We start from the raw sequence: 20,606 nt of genomic DNA, 5'->3' as shown, positions 1-20,606 counted from the left end.
TCTTTCTTTCATGATTTTATTAATTTGGGTCTTTTTTCTTTTTTATAAGACTGGCCAGGTGAGTTTTACTAGTTCTTTCAAAAACCAGCTCCTATTTTCATTGATTTGTTCTGCTGTTCTTTGGTTTCTATTTCATTGATTTCTACTCTGGTCTCTATTTAGTATTTCTCTTCTGTTGGGTTTAGGCTTTCTTTGCTATTCTTTCTCCAGCTCCTTTAGGTGTAGGAGTAGGTTGTGTACTTGAGACCTTTCTTGTTTTTTGAGAAAGGCTTGTATTCCTGTATACCTTCCTCTCAGGACCACCTTTGCTGTATCCCAAAGATTTTTTCATTCTTTAGTAGGATGCTCTTTAGCCTCCATGTATTTGAGTTCTTTCCAACTTTCCTCTTGTGGCTCAGTTCTAGTTTCAAAGCATTGTGGTCTGAAAATATGCAGGGAATGATCCCAGTCTTTTGGTACTGATTGAAACCTGATTTGTGACCCTGGGTGTGATCTGTTCTGGAGAATGTTCCATGTGCACTAGAGAAGAATGTATATTCTGTTGCTTTAGGATGGAGTGTTCTAAATATATCTGTTATGTCCATCTAGTCCAGTGTGTCATTTAAAGCCTTTATTTCCTTGTTGATCTTTTGCTTAGATGATCTGTGCATTTCAGTGAGGGGGTTGTTAAAGTCCCCTACTGTTACTGTATTATTTTTGATGTGTTTATTTGATTTTGTTACTAATTGGTTTATATAATTGACTGCTCCCATGATAGGGGCATAGATATTTAAAATTGCTAGATCTTCTTGTTGGACAGACCCTTTGAGTATGATATAGTGTCCTTCTTTATCTCTTATTATAGTCTTTGGCTTAAAATCTAATTTATCTGATAGAAGGATTGCTACCCAAGCTTTCTTTTCTTTTCTTTCTTTTTTTAAAAAATTTTATTTATTCGACAGAGACACAATGAGAGAGGGAACACAAGCAGAGGGGGTAAGAGAGGGAGAAGTAGGCTTCCCGCCAAGCAGGGAGCTGGATGAAGGATCGGATCCCAGGAGCCTGGGATCATGGCCTGAGCCAAGCTTTCTTTTGATGTCCATTAGCATGGTAAATTGTTTTCCACCCCCTCACTTTAAATCTGGAGGTGTCTTTGGGTGTAAAATGAATTTATTGCAGACATCATATTGATGGGTCTGTTTTTTTATTCATTCTGATAACCTGTGTCTATTGATTGGGATATTTAGCCCATTTACATTCAGTGTAACTATTGAAAGATATGAATTTAGTGCCATTGCATTGATTATTACTGTATATTGTCTCTGTTCCTTTCTGGTCTGTTACTTTTAGACACTGTCTTTGTTTAGAGGACCCTTTTCAAAATTTCCTGTTGACTGGTTTGGTGTTTGCAAATTCTCTTAGTTTTTGTTTGTTCTGGAAGCTTTTTATCTCTCCTATTTTCAGTGACAGCCTAGCTGGATATGTATTCTTGGCTGCATATTTTTCTTGCTTAGTGCTCTGAATATATCATGCCAGCCCTTTCTGGCCTGAGAGGTCTCTGTGGATAGGTCTGCTGCCAATCTAATATTTCTGCCATTGTATTTTACAAACCTCTTGTCCCAAGTTGCTTTTGGGATTTTCTCTTTGTCACTGAGACTTGTAAGTTCTACTATTAGATGATGGGGTGTGCACCTATTTTTATTAATTTTGAGGGGGGATTCCCTACACCTCCTGGATTTTGATGCTTGTTCCTTCACCAAATTAGGGAAATTCTCTGCTGTAATTTGCTCCAATATAAAGTGTATACTTTGGTGTTTATATCTATATCTATATCTATATATCTATCTATGCAAATTACAGCAGAGAATTTCCCTAATTCTCTTCTTCTGGGATCCCAACTTATATTGTCTTGTCTTATGGTATCATTTATCTCTCAGATTCTCCCCTCGTGGTCCAGTAGTTGTTTGTCTTTCTTTTTCTCAACTTCTTTATTTTATATCATTATGGTCTTCTATATCACTGATTCTCTCTTCTGCCTCATTTATCCTAGCAATAAGAACCTCCATTTTTGATTGCACCTCCTTCATAGCTTTTTTGATTTCAACTTTTTTGGATTTTATTTCTTTTATTTCTCCAGAAAGAGGTTCTATGGTATCTTCCATGCTTTTTTTGAACCCAGATAACACCTTGAGAATCGTCATTCTGAACTGTAGTTCTAACATATTACCGATATCATATTGATTAGGTCCTTAGCCATCTTCTTCTTTTTTTGTGGTGAATTTTTCTGCCTTTTCATTTTATCCAGAGAAGAATAGATGCATGAGAGAACAAAATACTAAAAGGGTAGCAATGACCCCTGAAAGATATTCACTAGCCAAATCAGAAGAGACCTGAAACTGGGGGGAGAAGAAAGGAGGAAAAAAGGGGGGAAAAATACACACACACACACACACACACACACACACACTAGACTGATGAATAGAACAGAGCCACACACTTGATTTGGGGTGTATTTTGGTCTGTTAGAAGAAACTACCTCCCAAAATTTTAAACAAAGAAAAATATATACATACATATATATATATATACATATATATATATATATACACACACATACATATATATACACATACATATGTATGTATGTATATACATATGTATACATACATATACATACATATATATATACATACATATATATATGTATGTATATGTATACACACACACGAAAAAGGGTAAACATGATGGGATGGAATATGACTGTAAAGATGAAAATTTTTTCTATACACACACATATATATGTATACACACACACGAAAAAGGGTAAACATGATGGGATGGAATATGATTGTAAAGATGAAAATTTTTTAAAAATTCTAAAAAAGAAATTGATAAGTTGGTTGAAAAAAGAAGGCAAAAAAAGGGAAAAGTATGTGATCAGTCTGGAGACTACAACAAAGCCATGTGCTAGATTTAGGGTATGTTTTGATCTATTAGAAGAATCTGCATCCCAAAATTTTAAAGAAAAAACCTGTATGTATACAAAAAATAAGGTTGAATACAATGAAGGGATAGAATATGACTATAAAAATGAAAATGAAAATAGATTTTTAAAAATATTTATTTATTCATTTATTTTTAATTAATTTATTTGACAGACAAAGGTCACAAGTAGGCAGAGGGGGGTGGGGAAGCAGGCCTCCCGCCAAGCAGAGAGCCCAATTTGGGGCTTGATCCCAGGACCCTGGGATCATGACCCGAGCAAAGGCAGATGCTCACTGAGCATCTTTAACTCACTGAGCCACCCAAGTGCCCCTGAAAAAAGATTTTTTTAAAAAGATTTTATTTATTTGACAGAGACAGCAAGAGAGGAAACACAAGTTAGAGGGAGTGGGAGAGGGAGAAGCAGGCTCCCCACTAAGCATGGAGCCTGATGTGGGGCTAAATCCCAGGACCCTGGGATCATGACCTGAGCTGGAGGCAGATGCTTAATGACTAAGCCACCCAGGTGCCCCTGAAAAAAGATTTTTAAGAAGGTACCAATGAGATAAAATAGTTAAAAAAGAAAGGAAAATTTTAAAAAGTAGAATAAGAAAAAAGTAAAGTTTATAAAATTTAACTTTGAAGGACTAAAGAATCATGGGGAAAAAGTCATGAATCCTGTGTGTGGCTTTCCCCTAGCTCTGGAGTTCTGCAGTTCTCATTGATAAATGAACTTGTTCTTCGCTGGATGTCATTGCTAATCTTCTGGGGGAGGGGGTCTGTTGCACTGATTCTGAGATGTCTTTGCCTGAGGTGGAATTGCACCGCCCCTGCCAGGGGCCGGACTAAGCAATCTGCTCCAGTTCACTCTCTGGAACTTTTGTTCCCTAAATGCTTTCCATAGAGCTCTGGAGGCCGGGAATGAAGATGGCTGCCTCCCAATCTCCCACCAGGAGGAGCCAAGAGCTCAGGGTCCCACTCCTCAGTGTGCCCTCAGAAAAAAGTGGTCAGTCCCTCCCATCTCTCTGGTCTCCGGTTGCATTCCGAGCTCACCCAGCCTGTGACCAAGCATCTCTGTCTCTGGTGCACAGCCCCGTTTGGAGTCTCCAAACCCAGCATATTCCTGCACTGCGTTCCCGCGCCGCTCCTCCCGGAGGAGGAAGGAGGGAGTCTCTCTGGATCTGCCACCTGTGGGGTCCCTGCTCGAAGAGCAGTGGCCCAACTGTTCCTTGGATCATGGTTTAAGGTAACTTGGAGCTGAGAGCCCCCCTCCTTGGCTCCAGCTCTGTAGTCGGCTTCCCGGCTCCAATACCTAGGAGCTCTACCACACTCAGGTACCCCGGGTCTTTCTGTGACCCCACGGATCCTGAGACCACAGTTTCCTGTGAGGGTTTCACCCCCTGCTTAGCTTCTGGAGTGATGTCCCTCAGTGGAGCAGACTTCTAAAAGTTCCGATTTTGTTCTCTGCTGTTCTGCTGCTTGCTGGGAGCCGGCCCCTCTCCCCCATGTCTGTGTTCCTGAATGTCTCCTCAGATTCACTTCTGCACTGGTTCTGCCTTCCAAAAGTGGTCACTTTTCTGTTCATAGATTTGCTGCTCTTCTCTTCGATCTTTTGCTGAGTTTGTAGGTATTCAGAATGGTTTCTTAACTATGCAGCTGAACTCATGGGACCTGATGATAGGTCTCCTATTCCTCTGACAACTTGCTCCTCCCCCCAGTCTACTTGTTATCTTAAGTGTATCTTTTTATATAAGCATATAATCACATTTCCTCTTTAGTCTACAAGGAAAATTTGACTGATTTGTGATTACTGATACTTTTATGTTAATTTTTAAAAAGATTTTATTTATTTATTTGAGAGAGAAAAAGAGCATGGGGGTACAGCAGAGGGAGAAGGAGACTCCCTGCTGAGCTGGGATCCTGATGCTGAGCTGGGAGCTGGAGGTGGGGCTTGATCCCAGGGCCCAGAGATCATGACATGAGCTGAAGGCAGACACTTAACTGACTGAGCCAGTTGGGCACCCCCATTCCTATTTTTTTATTTTGGGCTTGCCATATTTTTCCTTTGTTTTTGAAATGATTTTTTTCCATAGTTTGAAGGTTATATGTTCGTTGTGTTTTTTTTTTTTTGTTGTGTTTTGTTTTTGTTTTTCCTTCTGGAGTTACTTGTAGATTTTGATGGGTTTAAACCATCACTTCATTCTGCTTATTTAGAATTAATCAGGACATGTATGGTCTCTCCCGCATCAAGACAGAACTGCAGTTTGCTTCACTTCCCTTTCCATTCTCTTCCCTCTTCAACTTCCTGTGTTGAAATCATGTATTTTAACTCCAGATTGCTGATTTTTTAAAAGTCACATGTATTGCTGCTTCCTTTGCTTATCATTTCTTAAAGCTCATACCTTCTTGGATGCTTTTTAAATTATATTGGAATGCATTTACTAATTATTTCAGAGAAGGTTTTTAAGTAGTAAACATTGAGTTCTTTCATGTGTGAACATTTCTTTTCATTCTTTCTTGAAAGCTGATTTGGCTGGATATGTTTCAAAATCATTTTCCTTATGACTTTGAAGCCAGTTATTCTATTGTCTTTTAGCATCTATGTTGCTGATGAAAAATTTAATTCCACATTTATGTGATTTATGTATCTTTGTAGGAATTCAGTTTTTTCCCTTTGGAAATTTTTTAAAATTAATATATGATGTATTATTTGCCCCAGGTGCACAGGTCTGTGAATCATCAGGCTTACACAATTCACAGCACTCACCATAACTTCCCCAATGTCCGTAACCCAACCACCCTAACCCCCCTCACCCCCCAAGCAACCCTCAGTTTGTCTTGCGAGATTAAGAGTCTTTTATGGTTTGTCTCTCTCCTGATCCCATCTTGTTTCATTTTTTCCTTCCCAACTCTCCAAATCCCCCACTTTGCCTCTCACCTTCCTCATATCGGAGATCGTATGGAAATTTGTTTTTTAGTGTTCAATTAGCCAGCATATATATAGTCCATCATTAGTTTTTGATGATAGTGTTCAGCGATTCATTAGTTGTATATAACATCCAGTGCCCATCACCACACATGCCCTCCTTAATACCCATCACTGGTTACCCTCCCCCACCCTCCCCCCACTTTCTGTAACCCTCAGTTTGGTTCAAGCATCCAGAGTCTCTCATGGTTTGTCTCCCTCTCTGATTTCATCCCATTCAGTTTTCCCTCCCTTACCCTGTGGTCTTGTGCTATTCCTTGTGTTTCACATATGGGTAAAACCATCTGATAATTGTCTTTCTCTGCTTGACTTATTTCACTTAGCCTAATCCCTTCCAGTTCCAACCATGTCGATGCAGTCTTTAGAAGTTTTTAGATTTCTTGACATTTACTTAAAAAAAAAATTTTTTTTAAAGGATTTATTGAATTTTTTTTGAGAGAGCAAGAGAATGAGCTGGGGAGGGGTGGAGGGAGAGGGACAGGTAGACTCCCTGTTGAGTGGGGACCCCGACAAGGGGCTTAATTCCGGATACCCGAGATCATGACCTGAGCTGAAGGCAACCACTTAGCCAACTCTGCCACCCAGGCGCCTTGGATTTCTTGAAATTTCAATAGCATATGTCCAAGCCTGTCCTGCCTCCAGTACTTGGTTCCACTTTAACACTTAGTGAACCTGATGATTTATGTCTTTCCTCCCCCTTCCTCCTCCAGGAAATTTCTGGGACTCAGAGAAGGTAAATATTGGACTTCCTAGTTCTATATATATATATCTACCTTTCTTTCATACTTGACAGGCATTTTGAGAGAATTTCTTACTTTTGTTTTCCATTGTTTTTTTCTGTGCCCATTTTGCTGTTAAATATATTGGTTGAGCTTTATTTTGGAAATAGATTCGTTCCTTTTTTTGTTCTATAAAACTTTTTGTTGAGATGTAATCTACACACAAGCAACTATACCCATTTAAAGTGTACACTTCCGGGACGCCTGGGTGGCTCAGTTGGTTAAGCAGCTGTCTCCGGCTCAGATCATGATCCCGGCGTCCTGGGATCGAGTCCCACATCGGGCTCCTTGCTTAGCAGGGAGCCTGCTTCTCCCTCTGCCTCTGCCAGCCATTCTGTCTGCCTGTGCTTGCGCTCCCCCCCCCCCGATAAATAAATAAAATCTTAAAAAAAAAAAAAGTGTACACTTCCATGCATTTTGACAGATACATACACCCATGAAGCTTTCTCCTCATCTCCAGCAATCAAGATTTGGGTTACTACAGAAAGTTTCCTCCTTCCCCTGTATAGTTCTTCCTTCCCCTCCTCTCCCAGCCTACAATATATATACTTTCTATCAGATGCAGAAATGATTGCTTTACATCTCTCAGGGTTTCATAGAAATGGAATCATATAGTATGTAGCCTGTTGTATGAGGCTTTTTACTCGGCCTGTTTTTGAGATTCATCTTTTTTGGATTTAGAAGCTTCACACCCTCCCCCCCAACCCCAGCGACTAGGAAATTAACATTGATACAGTTCACAGACTTTACTTAGATTTCACCAGTTTTACATAAACTCTTTTGCATATGCATATTTAGTTCTGTATAATTCTGTCACATATACATTCTTGTAGTCAAAACCACAGGTGGCAAATCATTTCTTAATTTCTGATTTTTCCTTGTGGTAGCTTATTCATTTTTCTTTCTTTCTTTCTTTTTTTTTTTTTTTTTAAAGATCTTATTTATTTATTTGCCAGAGAGAGAGATAGTGAGCTCAGGCAGGCCAAGTGGCAGCAGAGGCAGAGGGAAAAGCAGGCTCCCTGCCGAGCAAGGAGCCCAATATGGGACTCGATCCCAGGACACTGGGATCACCACCCGAGCTGAAGGCAGCTGTGCAACTGACTGAGCCACCCAGGCGTCCCGCTTATTCATTTTTCATGGATGAGATCTCATTTTACCTCTGAGGATATTTATGATTATTTTTAAGTCTCTTGTTTGTTCCTACAACTCTTTCCTCAGATGTTTCTCATTTTTGTGGTGTAGATTTCCCTTTTGGTGATTCTAATTTGTAAAATGGGCATCTCTGTTTTGAGGATTGTTGTTCTGTCAGTGGATGTAGTGTCTCTTTGCCAGACTCTCAGGATGGACTGTAGGGATATGTGGCCAGGTGTGGGAGCTCCTCATTTCTTTTGAGTGATAGTGGCTACTTGGGTGCCATCCTGAGTCTTTGGGTTAAATGCCTGTGTTTAGTGAAGACTTTGCCTCTGGTGGGGGCGGCCAGGGAGGGTGGAGGTGAGGAAATGGTTAGTCTGTCCAGTTGCACCAGATGACCCCACCAGATCACCCTTGACCCCCAGAGCCTGCTCCTGTTTCCCCAGGCAGCTAGCCCTCTGTACAGCTTATGGAGCACCCTTGTGCTCCCCCAGTATTCATAGCTACTCCCAGTTTTTACAGCATTCTTGTTTTGAGGGTTCTGAACAGTTACTGTCTCTGTCAAACTGGTTCTGTTGATCGTATCATTTTTTGTTTCCCAGAACTATTTTGGAAAATAATATATGCGTATACCTCTATCTTTAGTAATTTCTGTGATCTAAGCTGGGAGGGCAAGGCATGCATGTCTGTGCAGTCCATCTTCATTTGATCTCCCAAAGCCATTTTTTGGGAAGGATTTGTGTGGGAACAGATATAACTCTGAAATGCCTATTCCATTAAAGTCCTTTGAAGCCTTTTATTTTGGGGTGCCTTGGTGGCTCAGTCATTAAGCGTCTGCCTTCTGCTCAGGTCACGATCCCGGGATCCTGGAATTGAGCCCTGGATTGGGCTCCCTGCTCAGTGGGAAGTCTGCTTCTCTCTCTTCCACTCCCCTTGCTTATGTTCCCTCTCTCCCTGCCTCTCTTTCTGCCAAATAAATAAATAAAATCTTAAAAAAAAATTAAACCTTTTATTTTTACATCAGGTTTTGAGGGACAAATTGACCATTGAAGGTTACATGTTACATGGGTTGGGAATTTCCTCCACCCCTAGTTTGCATAGTAAACTGGAGCTCTGAAAAAAGTTTCAGCATTTTTTCTTCTTTTTTAAAAAAATAATTAATTAATTAATTTCTTAATTTATGTATTTATCTTTAAAGATTTTATTTATTTGGGGGGCGCCTGGGTGTCTCAGTTTGTTGAACGGCTGCCTTCGAATCAAGTCATGATCCCAGGGTCCTGAGATCGAACCCCATGCTGGGCTCCCTGCTCGGTGGAGAGTCTGGTTCTCCCTCTTCTTCTGTCTGCAGCTCTGCCTACTTGTGCTCTCTTTCTGTCAAATAGATAAGTAAAATCTTAAAGCAAAGATTTTATTTACTGGAGAGAGCAGGAGAGAGCGCATGCTCGGAGGGGAAGGGCGGAGGAAGTGGGAGAAGCAGATTCCCTGCTGACAGGGATCGATTCCAGGAATCTGGGATCAGGAACTGAGCTGAAAGCAGACACTTAACTGTGTGAGCCCCCAGGCATCCCTCAGCGTTTCATTTCCTTTGTTTCTTTTTCTTTTTCTTTCTTTTTTTTTAAAAGGTTTTATTTATTTGACAGAGAGAGCGGGTGCGCAGAGGGAGAGAGAGAAAGTAGGCTACCCGTTGAGCAGAGAACCCGATGCGGGACTTGATCCCAGGACTCTGAGATGACCTGAGCCAAAGGCAGATGCTTAACCAACTGAGCCACCCAGGCACCCCTCAGCATTTTTTTATTTAAGCAAAGGGGAAGGATATAGATTTTCATTCTCAATCTTTTTTCTTTTTCTACCCCCCCGCCCCCCCGAGTTGAGGGTCATGGGTAGTCACTTTGATGTTTTTTAATATTTCAAAGTGTAGTTTGGGCTTCCTCTACAAGAGGGTTGGGTTGGGTTGGACCACTGTTCTGATTTTTTATTCTTTCTTTAAGATTTCCAAATCAGAATCCTACCCCCCCCAACCCCTTTTTGTATTTATAGTCCTTGGAAACCTCAAGGTATGAATAAGTTGCTAATCTAGTACATATATGTTTAGTTTTCAAGAAAAAATTTGTTCTGACTTTTTTTTTCCTTCTCCCTTTAGTTTTTCCATGGTTTGGCTTGGATATTGGTGGAACCTTGGTCAAGCTGGTTTATTTTGAACCCAAAGACATCACTGCTGAAGAAGAAGAGGAAGAGGTGGAAAGTCTTAAAAGCATTCGGAAGTACCTGACCTCCAACGTGGCATATGGGTCCACAGGTATTCGGGACGTGCACCTGGAGCTGAAGGACCTGACTCTATGTGGACGCAAGGGCAATCTGCACTTCATACGCTTTCCCACTCACGACATGCCTGCTTTCATTCAGATGGGCAGAGATAAAAACTTCTCGAGTCTCCACACTGTCTTTTGTGCCACTGGAGGTGGAGCATACAAATTTGAGAAGGATTTTCTCACAGTATGTATTTTTTTTGGCTTATATACAATTTATGGTAATCTGATTTTTTAAAAAAAGACTTATTTAGCTGAGAGAGAGCAAATGGGTGTGTGAGTGTGTGCAGAGGAGGGGCAGAGGGAGAGGGAGAGAGAATCTTCAGGCAGACTGCCTGCTGAGCACAAAGCCTGACACAGGGCTGGATCCCACGACCCATGACCCATGAGATCATGACCCAAGCAGGAACCAAGAGTCGGGCGCTCAACCAGCTGAGCCACCCAGGTGCGCTAGTAATCTGATTGTTAAAAGTAATACCAATAGCAAGTGGTAGAATCATTTCTGATAGAACTTGAATTTTCTTGAGTCCGATTAAGATTAGATAGATGTAAATGAGTGGTAGTCAGGAGTTAGCTGTCTAGAGATTGTTGTAGCGTTTACTTTTTGCCCAGTTCAGATAAGTTGATAGATAAGGATCAACCACCTAAAGCATGGCATTTTGTTGTTCTTGTAGTGTTGCAGAAATAGCAAAGCTGTGATAAGCAGACTGAAGAACTACCTCTGAGGAACATGTTAAATTAAATCTTGAGCAGTGAGGAGCGTCTGGCTGGCTCAGTTGGAATAACATGCACCTCTTGAACTTGGGGTTATGAGTTTGAGCCCCATGTTGGATGTAGAGATTACTGTTAAAAAAAAAAAAACCTCGGGGCGCTTGGGTGGCTCAGTGGGTTAAAGCCTCTGCCTTTGGCTCAGGTCATGATCCCAGGATCCTGGGATCGAGCCCCGCATCGGGCTCTCTGCTCAGCGGAGCCTGCTTCTCCCTCTCTCTCTGCCTACTTGTGATCTCTCTCTATGTCAAATAAATAAAAACTTAAAAAAACAAATAAACCAAAAAAACCCCTCTTGAACAATGAGATTGAAAAATAATTTTGGGGAGCTTGGCTGGCTCAGTAGAACATGTGACTCTTGGTTTCAGAGTTGTGAATTCAAGCCCCATGTTGGGCATGGAGCTTACTTTAAAAACAATAAACTAGGGTACCTGGGTGGCTCAGTTGGGTAAGCTTCTGCTTTTGGCTGAGGTCATGATCCTGGGGTTTTGGGAGCGAGCCCTGGGAGTTGGCCTCCCTGCTCAGTAGGGTCTGCTTCTCCTTCTCTCTATCCCCTGCTCGTGTTCTTTCTCTCGCTATCTCTCTCAAATAAAAATACATAAGTAAATAAATCTTTTTAAAAAATAATAAATTAAGAAAAATAATTTTTAAAAATGTTGTTTCATTTCTTCAAATGTCGTTTCAAGTGTTGTATCCCGTCTCATCTACCACATAATTTCTCCTGTCCGCTCAGTTGTTTCCTGGCAGGCAGTTCTTTATAAACAACAAGAACTCAGTTGTTTCCTGGCAGGCAGTTCTTTATAAACAACAAGAACTCTGGTCCCAAGCAGCGGCTATTCGGTCTCAGGGGTAGTTGGAAATGGTTAGCAGTGGAGCCTCCTCTCCCCAAATGCCTTCTGATGCGTATTGTGCTGTGCTCATGTTGCAGGAGTCTGAATCATGTGTGACACTGCGGGAGCGCCAGTGGGTACCTGCTTTTGTTTCTTTTTAGTGAACACTGCAAAGTCTTGAGGCTGGGTCCTTTGAGGTGGATGTGGGGGTGGGTTAGGAGGGAGAGAGGACAAGTGAGTTGGCCGAGACCTGGACCTTCCGGGTGCAGTATAGATTGAAAATATCTTCAGTGACCATGTTTTTAATGCCACTAATGAGAATGTTATTTTAGAGAACTGCTTTTTCCTTTGTCATTCTACCTCTTTTTTCTACACGTGTCATTGTTTGGTTTGTGATCTTATTCTTTTTTGTTGTCTTCTGTCTCCTGACTTTAATCATAATATAGAATTGGCATGATTTTTTTTAACAAGTTTCTGTATTCTTTGCTTGAATTTCTTTTGGTTGTTGGTTTTCAGTGGTTTGTCTTCCACCCGTGAGTAAAGGGGAAGTGTAGCTGGAGGAGAGACGGTCCCCTCCTTTGCGGAAGCTTCATAGTGGACTCTGGATCATTGATAGGTAACGGAGAAAATCTTTTTCTGGGACCCTGTAGAGATGCCCTTTGGAATATATTTGAAAATCATTCAGGTTGCTACCAGAGGTACAGCATTGTGTGGTAATTTAAGGGGAGGGTGCAGAGTGGATTTTGGACCTCAGGAATTGGTTCTTAGGCGGTTGGGGTTTCTCATCTCTGCACCAGTGCTGTCCTTAAAAACTAGGAAAATGGAATGGCCGCCAAATGCTGTTTGTTATGCATTAGGGGTGACTAGTATTTAATAAGCCACAGTGAAATATTTTTTAAAATACTGAGTTTACCGTGGTGCCTTTTAAATTTTTTTTTTTTTTTAAGATTTTTACAAGCAGGGGGAGAGGGAGAAGCAGGCTTCCTGCTGAGCAGGGAACCTGATGAGGGGCTCAGTTCCAGAATCTCAGGACCTGAGCCAAAGGCAGATGCTTAATAACAGAGCCACCCAGGCGCCCCTACCCTGTTGCCATTTTAATGGAAATTTTTTTAAAAATGCAGATTTCAGGGGCACATAATGGGTTTGCTTGTTGGTACAGTGCCCACATTCTGTATACCTGGCATTAGTGAGGTTAGCTGTGCATTGAGTCCTTTTTCATTTAGAGGTGGGGATTTGATAGGAGCTAGCAGGACACTGCAGGTTGACAGGAGTTAGAGGAAGGAGGAGGAAGAAATTCTAGGACGAAAAAGACCAGCTGATTGGGCCAGTGGAAAGTGATGAAAGTGATGGAAAGTTCAAAGTGGAAATGCTGGCACTTGAGATCACGTGTCAGGAAATCGGTTTTGAATTCATGACAGCCAGGGAGGGCACAAGCAGGTCTACAGCAGGGACGGTGATGCATCCTCCAGGAGCTTGCGTCTGGTCTGAGGAGGAATTGCAGATCCTACTTAGGGATGGTTTTCAGTGGTTTACCCGAGTCACGGGTACCAGGTAGGTGTTTTAATTAAAGATTAATATGAAGGTACCTATTAACTTCCCTCTCTGCGGCGGATCTGAATAAGTCGAGGGTAAATGTAATCAAGTGAGAGTAGAATAAAGGGGGAGAACTTGGGGGCTAGACCTAGTTCTAAGTAGAAATCAGTGCTTTCAGCAAGTGGAGGCCATTTTCCCTTTGCGCATATACGGAGTCTCCGTGCCTATAAACGTTCCTAAACGTTCACATGGGTTAGTAGTCCAGGGAGTGAAGTGGGGTTTCTGCCATCTTTCCAGAGTTGATGTATCTTCCTAATTATCTGGGCATGACTATGTATGACACATACGTGTGCATATAAACTTGGCGTTAGTAACAGGCAGATAGGGTCTTTATGAAATGTTACTCCAGTTGCTTTTTTGACTGACAACATACCCTGGAGTTCTTCCCACTTCAGTTCTTAATTGACTAAAGATCCCCTTCACTCTCCATTGCTGTACAGTGCTCCCTAATATGAATAACAATCAGTCGTTTATTTAAATGGAATGAAGTTGATAACACTGTTGTAAATTTTGATACTGTTAAAATTTTCCCATCTTCCAGGGGTTGTAATCGGTTTAGGTAGTGAAAAATCTCACCTTCTACTTCAACATTTTTCTGCCTCTGGCGTCAGTTTATTAATAATAAAGTGTGGCCTGCTTTGGTATTGCTCCAGTCTTGAAGATGGTCTTTCAGAAGAGAGACATGAGAGTTCTTATGTCTCCTGCCATGTGTCACCAGGTGTTTGAGTCACTTGAATTTCTTGGAGTCAGCTTTCTGCTTGGGCTGTGATCTGACCTGTGCTCCTGACTCCTGGTCCCTGTGCTTGGGTCTCAGCATAAGTCTCCACCGAGAAGGCTGTTTGTAGAGGGTGTGGGGGTGGGTCTGTCTTGTTGGGTCTGTCCAGGTGTGTGCTGTCCCCAGGTCTGTTCTGTGAATTATGCATAAATAATCCACATCTGTGAGCACTTCTGTGCTTTGTGTAATGGAGAGGGGTGCTTTATTAAGTGGAGTTGTATTTGCTTGTCTGAATACATTTTTATTTCATTACAGATAGGTGACCTTCAGCTTTGCAAACTTGATGAACTAGATTGCTTAGTAAAAGGAATTTTATACATTGACTCAGTTGGATTCAATGGACGGTCACAGTGCTATTACTTTGAAAACCCCGCCGATGCTGAAAAATGTCAGAAGTTACCGTTTGATTTGAAAAATCCATACCCTCTGCTTCTGGTGAACATTGGCTCTGGGGTTAGCATTTTAGCAGTATATTCCAAAGATAATTACAAGCGGGTCACGGGTACCAGGTAGGTCTTTTATATAAAGGTTATTACTTGTTTTTGATATCGTAATGGGTTAAAAGTGAGTTTTCAGGTATTGTGTATAAGTACACTTTTAAGGATCTGTTTAAATTATGTGGAAAACATTTTTTTTTTCTGGGATTAGGCCAACAGATAGTTTTTCTATGAAAATTCTGGTATCATGACCTACTTTTCTTTAATCTGTACTGCTCAGGATTTCATTATCAGAGTTCTGTAAAATATCTTATTGTCAGACTCATTGAGCCCATAGTCCTTGCCCTCAGCTAGTGTATGGTGTGCGTATACCATAAGTCAAAGCTGAGCATCTGTAAGGAGAAGGCAAGGCAAGATCCCAGCTTTGAAACCAGCCTAGATTTTTTTTTTTTTTTTTTTTTTTTAAGATTTTAATTATTTACTTGAGGGAGGAAGAACAAGTGGTGGGGAGAGCCTGAGGGAGAGAGAGAAGCAGAGTCTCAGCTGAGCAGGGAGCCCAATGTGGGGCTCAGTCTCAGGACCCAGAGGTCATGACCTGAGCTGAAGGCAGATGCTTCACCCACTGAGCCCCCCAGGCTCTCCTGGCCTCGATTTTATACATACAGGCGTATGTGTGCACACTTACCCAGCCACGGGATGGTCTGAGATCTAGAAAGGTGAGGTACTGACGGGGGGAGAGGGCAGGCTGAACAGGGAGGAGAGGTGGCAGGCAGGAATGAGTATGTTGGTGGTTTAAGGATTAGGGATGACTTGAAGTAGAACAAGGAGCTGGGGATTGGGATAGACAGTTTAACAGGTGTGAATTTTAAAAAGTAATTTTGGGGGAGAAACACATTAATGGGAGAGTTCTTTTCCGGGTGAGGATGCTGATAAGCCACGGCGACTCGGGGTTTAGAGAGACAAAGGAAGGCCATGTGGCCCAGGTGTGGCGGGCGGATCTGCCCACAGACTCCTCACACAGCAGATGCTAGGACTGCACTGGGGACGGGGCTGGGCCAGGAGGCCTGTGTTTGACATTTCGCTTGTTGGCGCACGTGAATATGTGTCATGGTATATATCAGGCGCCTTGTTTTCTGTCTTCCCACAGACTTGCCTGCCAGAGGCATCAGCGTGACTGGGTTGGCGCAAGAGTGGGTTGATGTATGAATGTGGTTTTGGGTTCATAAATATTACCTTCTTGTTCTTATTTTTAAAATGTTGTAATACTGTGTTGTTTGTTTTTAATCAGTCTTGGAGGAGGAACTTTTTTTGGTCTCTGCTGTCTTCTTACTGGCTGTACCACTTTTGAAGAAGCTCTTGAAATGGCATCTCGTGGAGATAGCACCAAAGTGGATAAACTAGTTCGAGACATTTATGGAGGGGACTATGAGAGGTTTGGACTGCCGGGCTGGGCTGTGGCATCAAGGTAAGGGTGTGTGTGTGTTCTAAGAAAGACAGGAATAAGATAATATTGGGTGTGTCTTTTTCCTTTTAAACAGCTTTTATTGAGCTATAATGTATATACTATAAAGCCACCTGTTTAAAGTATAAAATGTAGTGGTTTTCAGTATGTTTACTAAACTGTGGAGTCATTACCATAATCTACTTTCAGTCCATTTTCACTATCCCAGAAAGAAACCTTCTGTCCATTAGCTGTCACTTCTCATTTCCCCACCTCAGTCCTTGGTAAATGCTAATATATTTTCTATTTATAGATTTGCCTATTCTGGACACTTCATATAAATGGTGTCCTGGAATATGAGATTTTGGTGATTGCCTTCCTTCCACTTAGCATGTTTTCAAGGTTCAGCTATGTGGTCGCATGAAACAGTACTTTGAATCTCCAGGTGAATTTTAGAATCACCTTGTCAGTAGTTGCAAAGAAAGGCAGCTGGGATTTCGATAGGGATTGTGTTGAATTTGTAGCTCACTTTGGGGAATATTGGTATCTTAACATTATCAAGTCTTCTGATCTAAGATGTAATGTCCTTCCATTTATTTAGAGTTTTGTTTTTCTTTTACCGATGTTTTATGGTAGTGGTTTTCAGTATAGAGTGTTATACTTTCTTCTGTTAAATATATTTCCAAGTATTTTATTCTCTTTGATGCTATTATAAAGGGAATTGGGTTTTTTTGTTTGTTTGTTTGTTTGTTTTTTAGTTTTGAGATTTTACTCATTTGAGAAAGAGCACACATGGGGTCGGGGCAGAGGAAGAGGGAGAAGCAGACACTCTGCGGAGCAGGGAGCCTGCTGTAGGGCTGATAACAGGACCCTGGATCGGGACCTGAGCCATCCCTGAGCCGAAGGCAGACTGAGCCACCCAGGCACCCCAGGAATTGTTTTTTAAATTTCATTTCCAGATCGTTTAGATAAAGAGTTGTTTTCTGTGTATTGGGACAGGTGATGTCTTAAAAAAAGATTTTATTTATTTATTTACTTAACAGAGAGATCACAAGTAGGCAGAGAGGGAGGGGGGAAGCAGGCTCCCTGCTGAGCAGAGAGCCTGATGCAGGGTTCGATCTCAGGATCCTAGAATCCTGACCTGAGCCAAAGGCAGAGGCTTAACCCACTGAGCCGTTCATGTGCCCCTCAGGACACATGATTTTTAGTCATAGAGAAAGGATCACACATAGACATGCTTGCAGGGTAATTTCGGGTCTTTGTAAATGCTGTTGATGTCACATTCTGAGTTTGCGGCATTTGCGCATTGTTAATCACTTCCGTTTTTGATCGGGTTTGTGTTCTGCTAGCCGTTATTAATGTAGCAGTTCTGCTGCTTAGGTACTTTGAAGTACTTCATGTTCTAGGGGAATCTGAAACGCTTAAGGAGTTTACTCTGGGACTCCACTGTCTGTGCTTTTGCTTCGCTCTGACGAAGCCGTTTCCCAGACAGAATGTGACCATTCAGCTGAGTGGAATGGCTGTGCTGGTGGGAATGGATTGCTAGTAGAGGTGTCTTTCTGGAACTGTCTCTGGCTGCAGAAGGAGCCACCGGTGGCTTACGGTGGATCCGAGGAGATCGTAACTGGATGTGCAAAGACCTGTTATCAAAGCTCGGTTTCAGCAGAAGCTGCAGGGAGAGGCATTTTCTTATTCGGAATGCTTGAGAGCTTTCTTCTGAGTTGTGTTTCTCTTTGAACAGATGCTCTGTTATTTCATAATAGAAAATTTGAAGATTAAAACAATGTAGCTTCTTAAAGTCACATTTATCTTAAATGTTATTCTAAGTTCTGTTGGGCCAGTTGCCTTTGGTTCAGCTGCTGGGTGTTCTTCTCCCCCTTCACAGCTTTGGAAACATGATGAGCAAGGAGAAGCGAGAGGCAGTCAGTAAAGAGGACCTCGCCAGAGCGACGTTGATCACCATCACCAACAACATTGGCTCAATAGCAAGAATGTGTGCCCTTAATGAAGTAAGGGGACGTGGATTTCTTTAGGTGCTCTGAGCAAAATACGGAACGTGCTAAGGGGCCTCAGCTGTGTACAATGTCTGTCTTGTCCAGATGGTGCCTCAGTGTAGTCGTACGGGGTGGAGTTGTTTATTGGGGAAGTTAAAGCTCTTCACATGTAGACTCCTCTTCACTGATGGGTTTTTTACTCAGTGAAGATGAGTATTGGCACTGTCGAGAAGTAAAAGTATATCTTTTGGGGAGAGGGTAGGAAGGCAGGCAGGACTCCGGTAATGGGGACTGTGGGTGGTGGTGATGGATTGCCAGCCAGCTGGAGGTCCTGTGCTCCCTGCGGAGCCCTGCGGTCCCCGGGAAGGCCTCTGGAGGAAGCTGCTGGAGCCAGAGAAGATGGGGTGGCCCCGGAGTGCCCGCCCTCCCTGCCGCCCCCGCCGAGCTGTCTTTGTGCTTTCAGCTTCTTTACAGTGCTGCCTTGTAGCATTCAGGTCAAGCAGCATTGTACAGGGCTATGAAAGAACCGAGAACGGCCTTCCCTGGGGGGCCCAGAGGGCGCAGCTCTACCGCGTGTCCCCACTTACACAGTTTGGTTTACAGTTAGTCTGTGAAAGAGATGATGGAGGCATGTGGCTTAAAAAGGAGACTTTGCAAGGTACAAAAAGACTGTCTCGTTTTTAATTAAAAAGATACTGTATCAGCATCAAGTAATTAAAAACATTCTTCGTTTGAATATGTTAAAGTTACTGTTTCCTTTATTGCATGTTCCTTTTCCTGTACTTAGGTGTTTTAAGATCTGTTGGTGTGGGTGTACATACCATGTTACATTTTTTACTTAAGTACTCATAATTTCCCCGCTGTGTATTTGATTTGGTTTTGCATCATCAATCATGTGGAGCTGGGTATCTGGTTGCTTGCCCTGTTGGCTCCACAGGAATGCATTTTTAAGTGCGAAGCTTTTCACTGGTTGCATTTTATTCTGATCAGGGCCTTACTCTGGAGTGAGGTTTCTCTAAAGATATGACCCTGCTCAGGAGTTTTGGTAGATCTTGCCAGGGTGCTTTTCACAAAGGCTTATGAATTCAGGTGTCTTTAGCACAGAATGAATGCGTCAATGCTACCCTAACTAGGCTGATGGTTGGGAGTGGGATTTCAGTTCTGCTTTTAATAGGTTTAAAATGCTCCTTTCTTCGACTACTGGTGGGGTTGAATTTTTTCCCATTATATTTCTTGTATAATTTGCTTATTTGTGTCACTTTCCTTCTTTGGGGTCTTAATTTTTTTTACTTTTCTGTTTAAAACTTTAATAGCAGTTATTGTCTGTCATATTTAATACAAATGGTTTTTCTAATTTGTTTTCTCTTGTGACATTTTCTGGCATGGTTTGAAGCAGGTCGGTCCAGAGTTTGTCTGGGTTCAAATTTAAGTAGCCTTGGACCAACTGGATTAAATGTAAATACTTTTTTATTTTTTGCTCAGCAGTCAAGTTGCTGCTAAAAACCATGTACATGGTGCTCTGTTTGGGGTAGCTTTTACGAGAGAACAGAAGTTAAGATGAAAACTAATTGCCTTTTTTTGATGTGCTCAGAACATTAACCAGGTGGTATTTGTTGGAAATTTCTTGAGAATTAATACGATCGCCATGCGACTTTTGGCATATGCTTTGGATTATTGGTCCAAGGGGCAGTTGAAAGCACTTTTTTCGGAACACGAGGTAAGCCGACTTCTTTCTTGCGATAATGTTACAGACATAAAGGCATGCAATCCCCACCGCGTTGGAACGAAGTAAACGTTGAAATGGACTTCAGTTATTTTTTTGTGAAAGTATGATACAGGGTTTAACTTTGTAATGTTCAAGAGCTGTTTCTTACCTGATTTACTGCAAGGGAAGTTTTTGGTTAATTGTGAGCTTCAGCAACTTTTAAGAAATCTTGAACCCCTCTATTTTTAAGGTTCTCTTCTGTTCTGAACCACCCTTTATCTTTCTCCCATTACACTTATTTTGTAAATGTACTTACTCTGGGTTCTGCTTTTTTCATTTGGATGTCCGTTTTTATGTATTGATGCAGTTCATGTGCCACTTATTTAAGATGTATGTTCTAAAAACAAACGAAAGTCTATTCCAAGATTAGAACCACACCGTTATGGAACTTAACACCTACACAAGCTAGAAATGACAAAATGGACGAGAATCCTTGAATCGCTCCGCCTGATACCCGCTATGGGAAAGTGCCTTACTGTTTTTCCGGCTTGGGGAAAACAGAACCGTAACTGTGGAGGGGACCTCTCTTCTGTCCCCTTGGTCGTGGGGTAGTTGAACAGTTTCCAGTGTTGTTGGATTTTAAAGTGTTATCAGGAACATTTTTCAGAATTGTTAGTGCCTGTTTAACAGTATTTACAGGAATTGACAGAGTAAGATTTGAACTGCTACAGAGGTGGCTTTTTCCCTTAAATTTGCTTTTTTTTCCTTTTGAAGTGGCTTAAGTTCATAGTTAAAATTCCAAGTGTACAAGTTCCTCTTTTCAGAAAGTTTAGTCATCAAATATTTTAACTTTATTTTATTAAAAAGTTTTTTACTGAATAAATCTGATGTGTAAGACCG

At 41.7% G+C, this 20,606-nt stretch overlaps 1 protein-coding gene across 1 annotated transcript in view; it reads left to right on the top strand.

Annotated features, from left to right (window-relative positions):
• Positions 1 to 20,606, top strand: part of PANK2 (pantothenate kinase 2) — a 43,517-nt gene that overhangs the window by 14,833 nt on the left and 8,078 nt on the right. Inside the window, 5 exon segments of the mRNA XM_045086057.1 lie at positions 9,998 to 10,350; positions 14,385 to 14,638; positions 15,855 to 16,031; positions 17,893 to 18,016; positions 19,593 to 19,718. Of these exon segments, the coding sequence (XP_044941992.1) occupies positions 9,998 to 10,350; positions 14,385 to 14,638; positions 15,855 to 16,031; positions 17,893 to 18,016; positions 19,593 to 19,718 (1,034 nt within the window).

Source organism: Mustela putorius, unplaced genomic scaffold, assembly GCF_011764305.1.
Source record: "Mustela putorius furo isolate JIRA1106 unplaced genomic scaffold, ASM1176430v1.1 tig00000874_pilon_pilon_pilon, whole genome shotgun sequence".
NCBI lineage: Eukaryota > Metazoa > Chordata > Mammalia > Carnivora > Mustelidae > Mustela > Mustela putorius.
The sequence above is the reverse complement of the archived record's forward strand: the minus strand, read 5'-3'. Positions and strand labels throughout refer to the sequence as shown.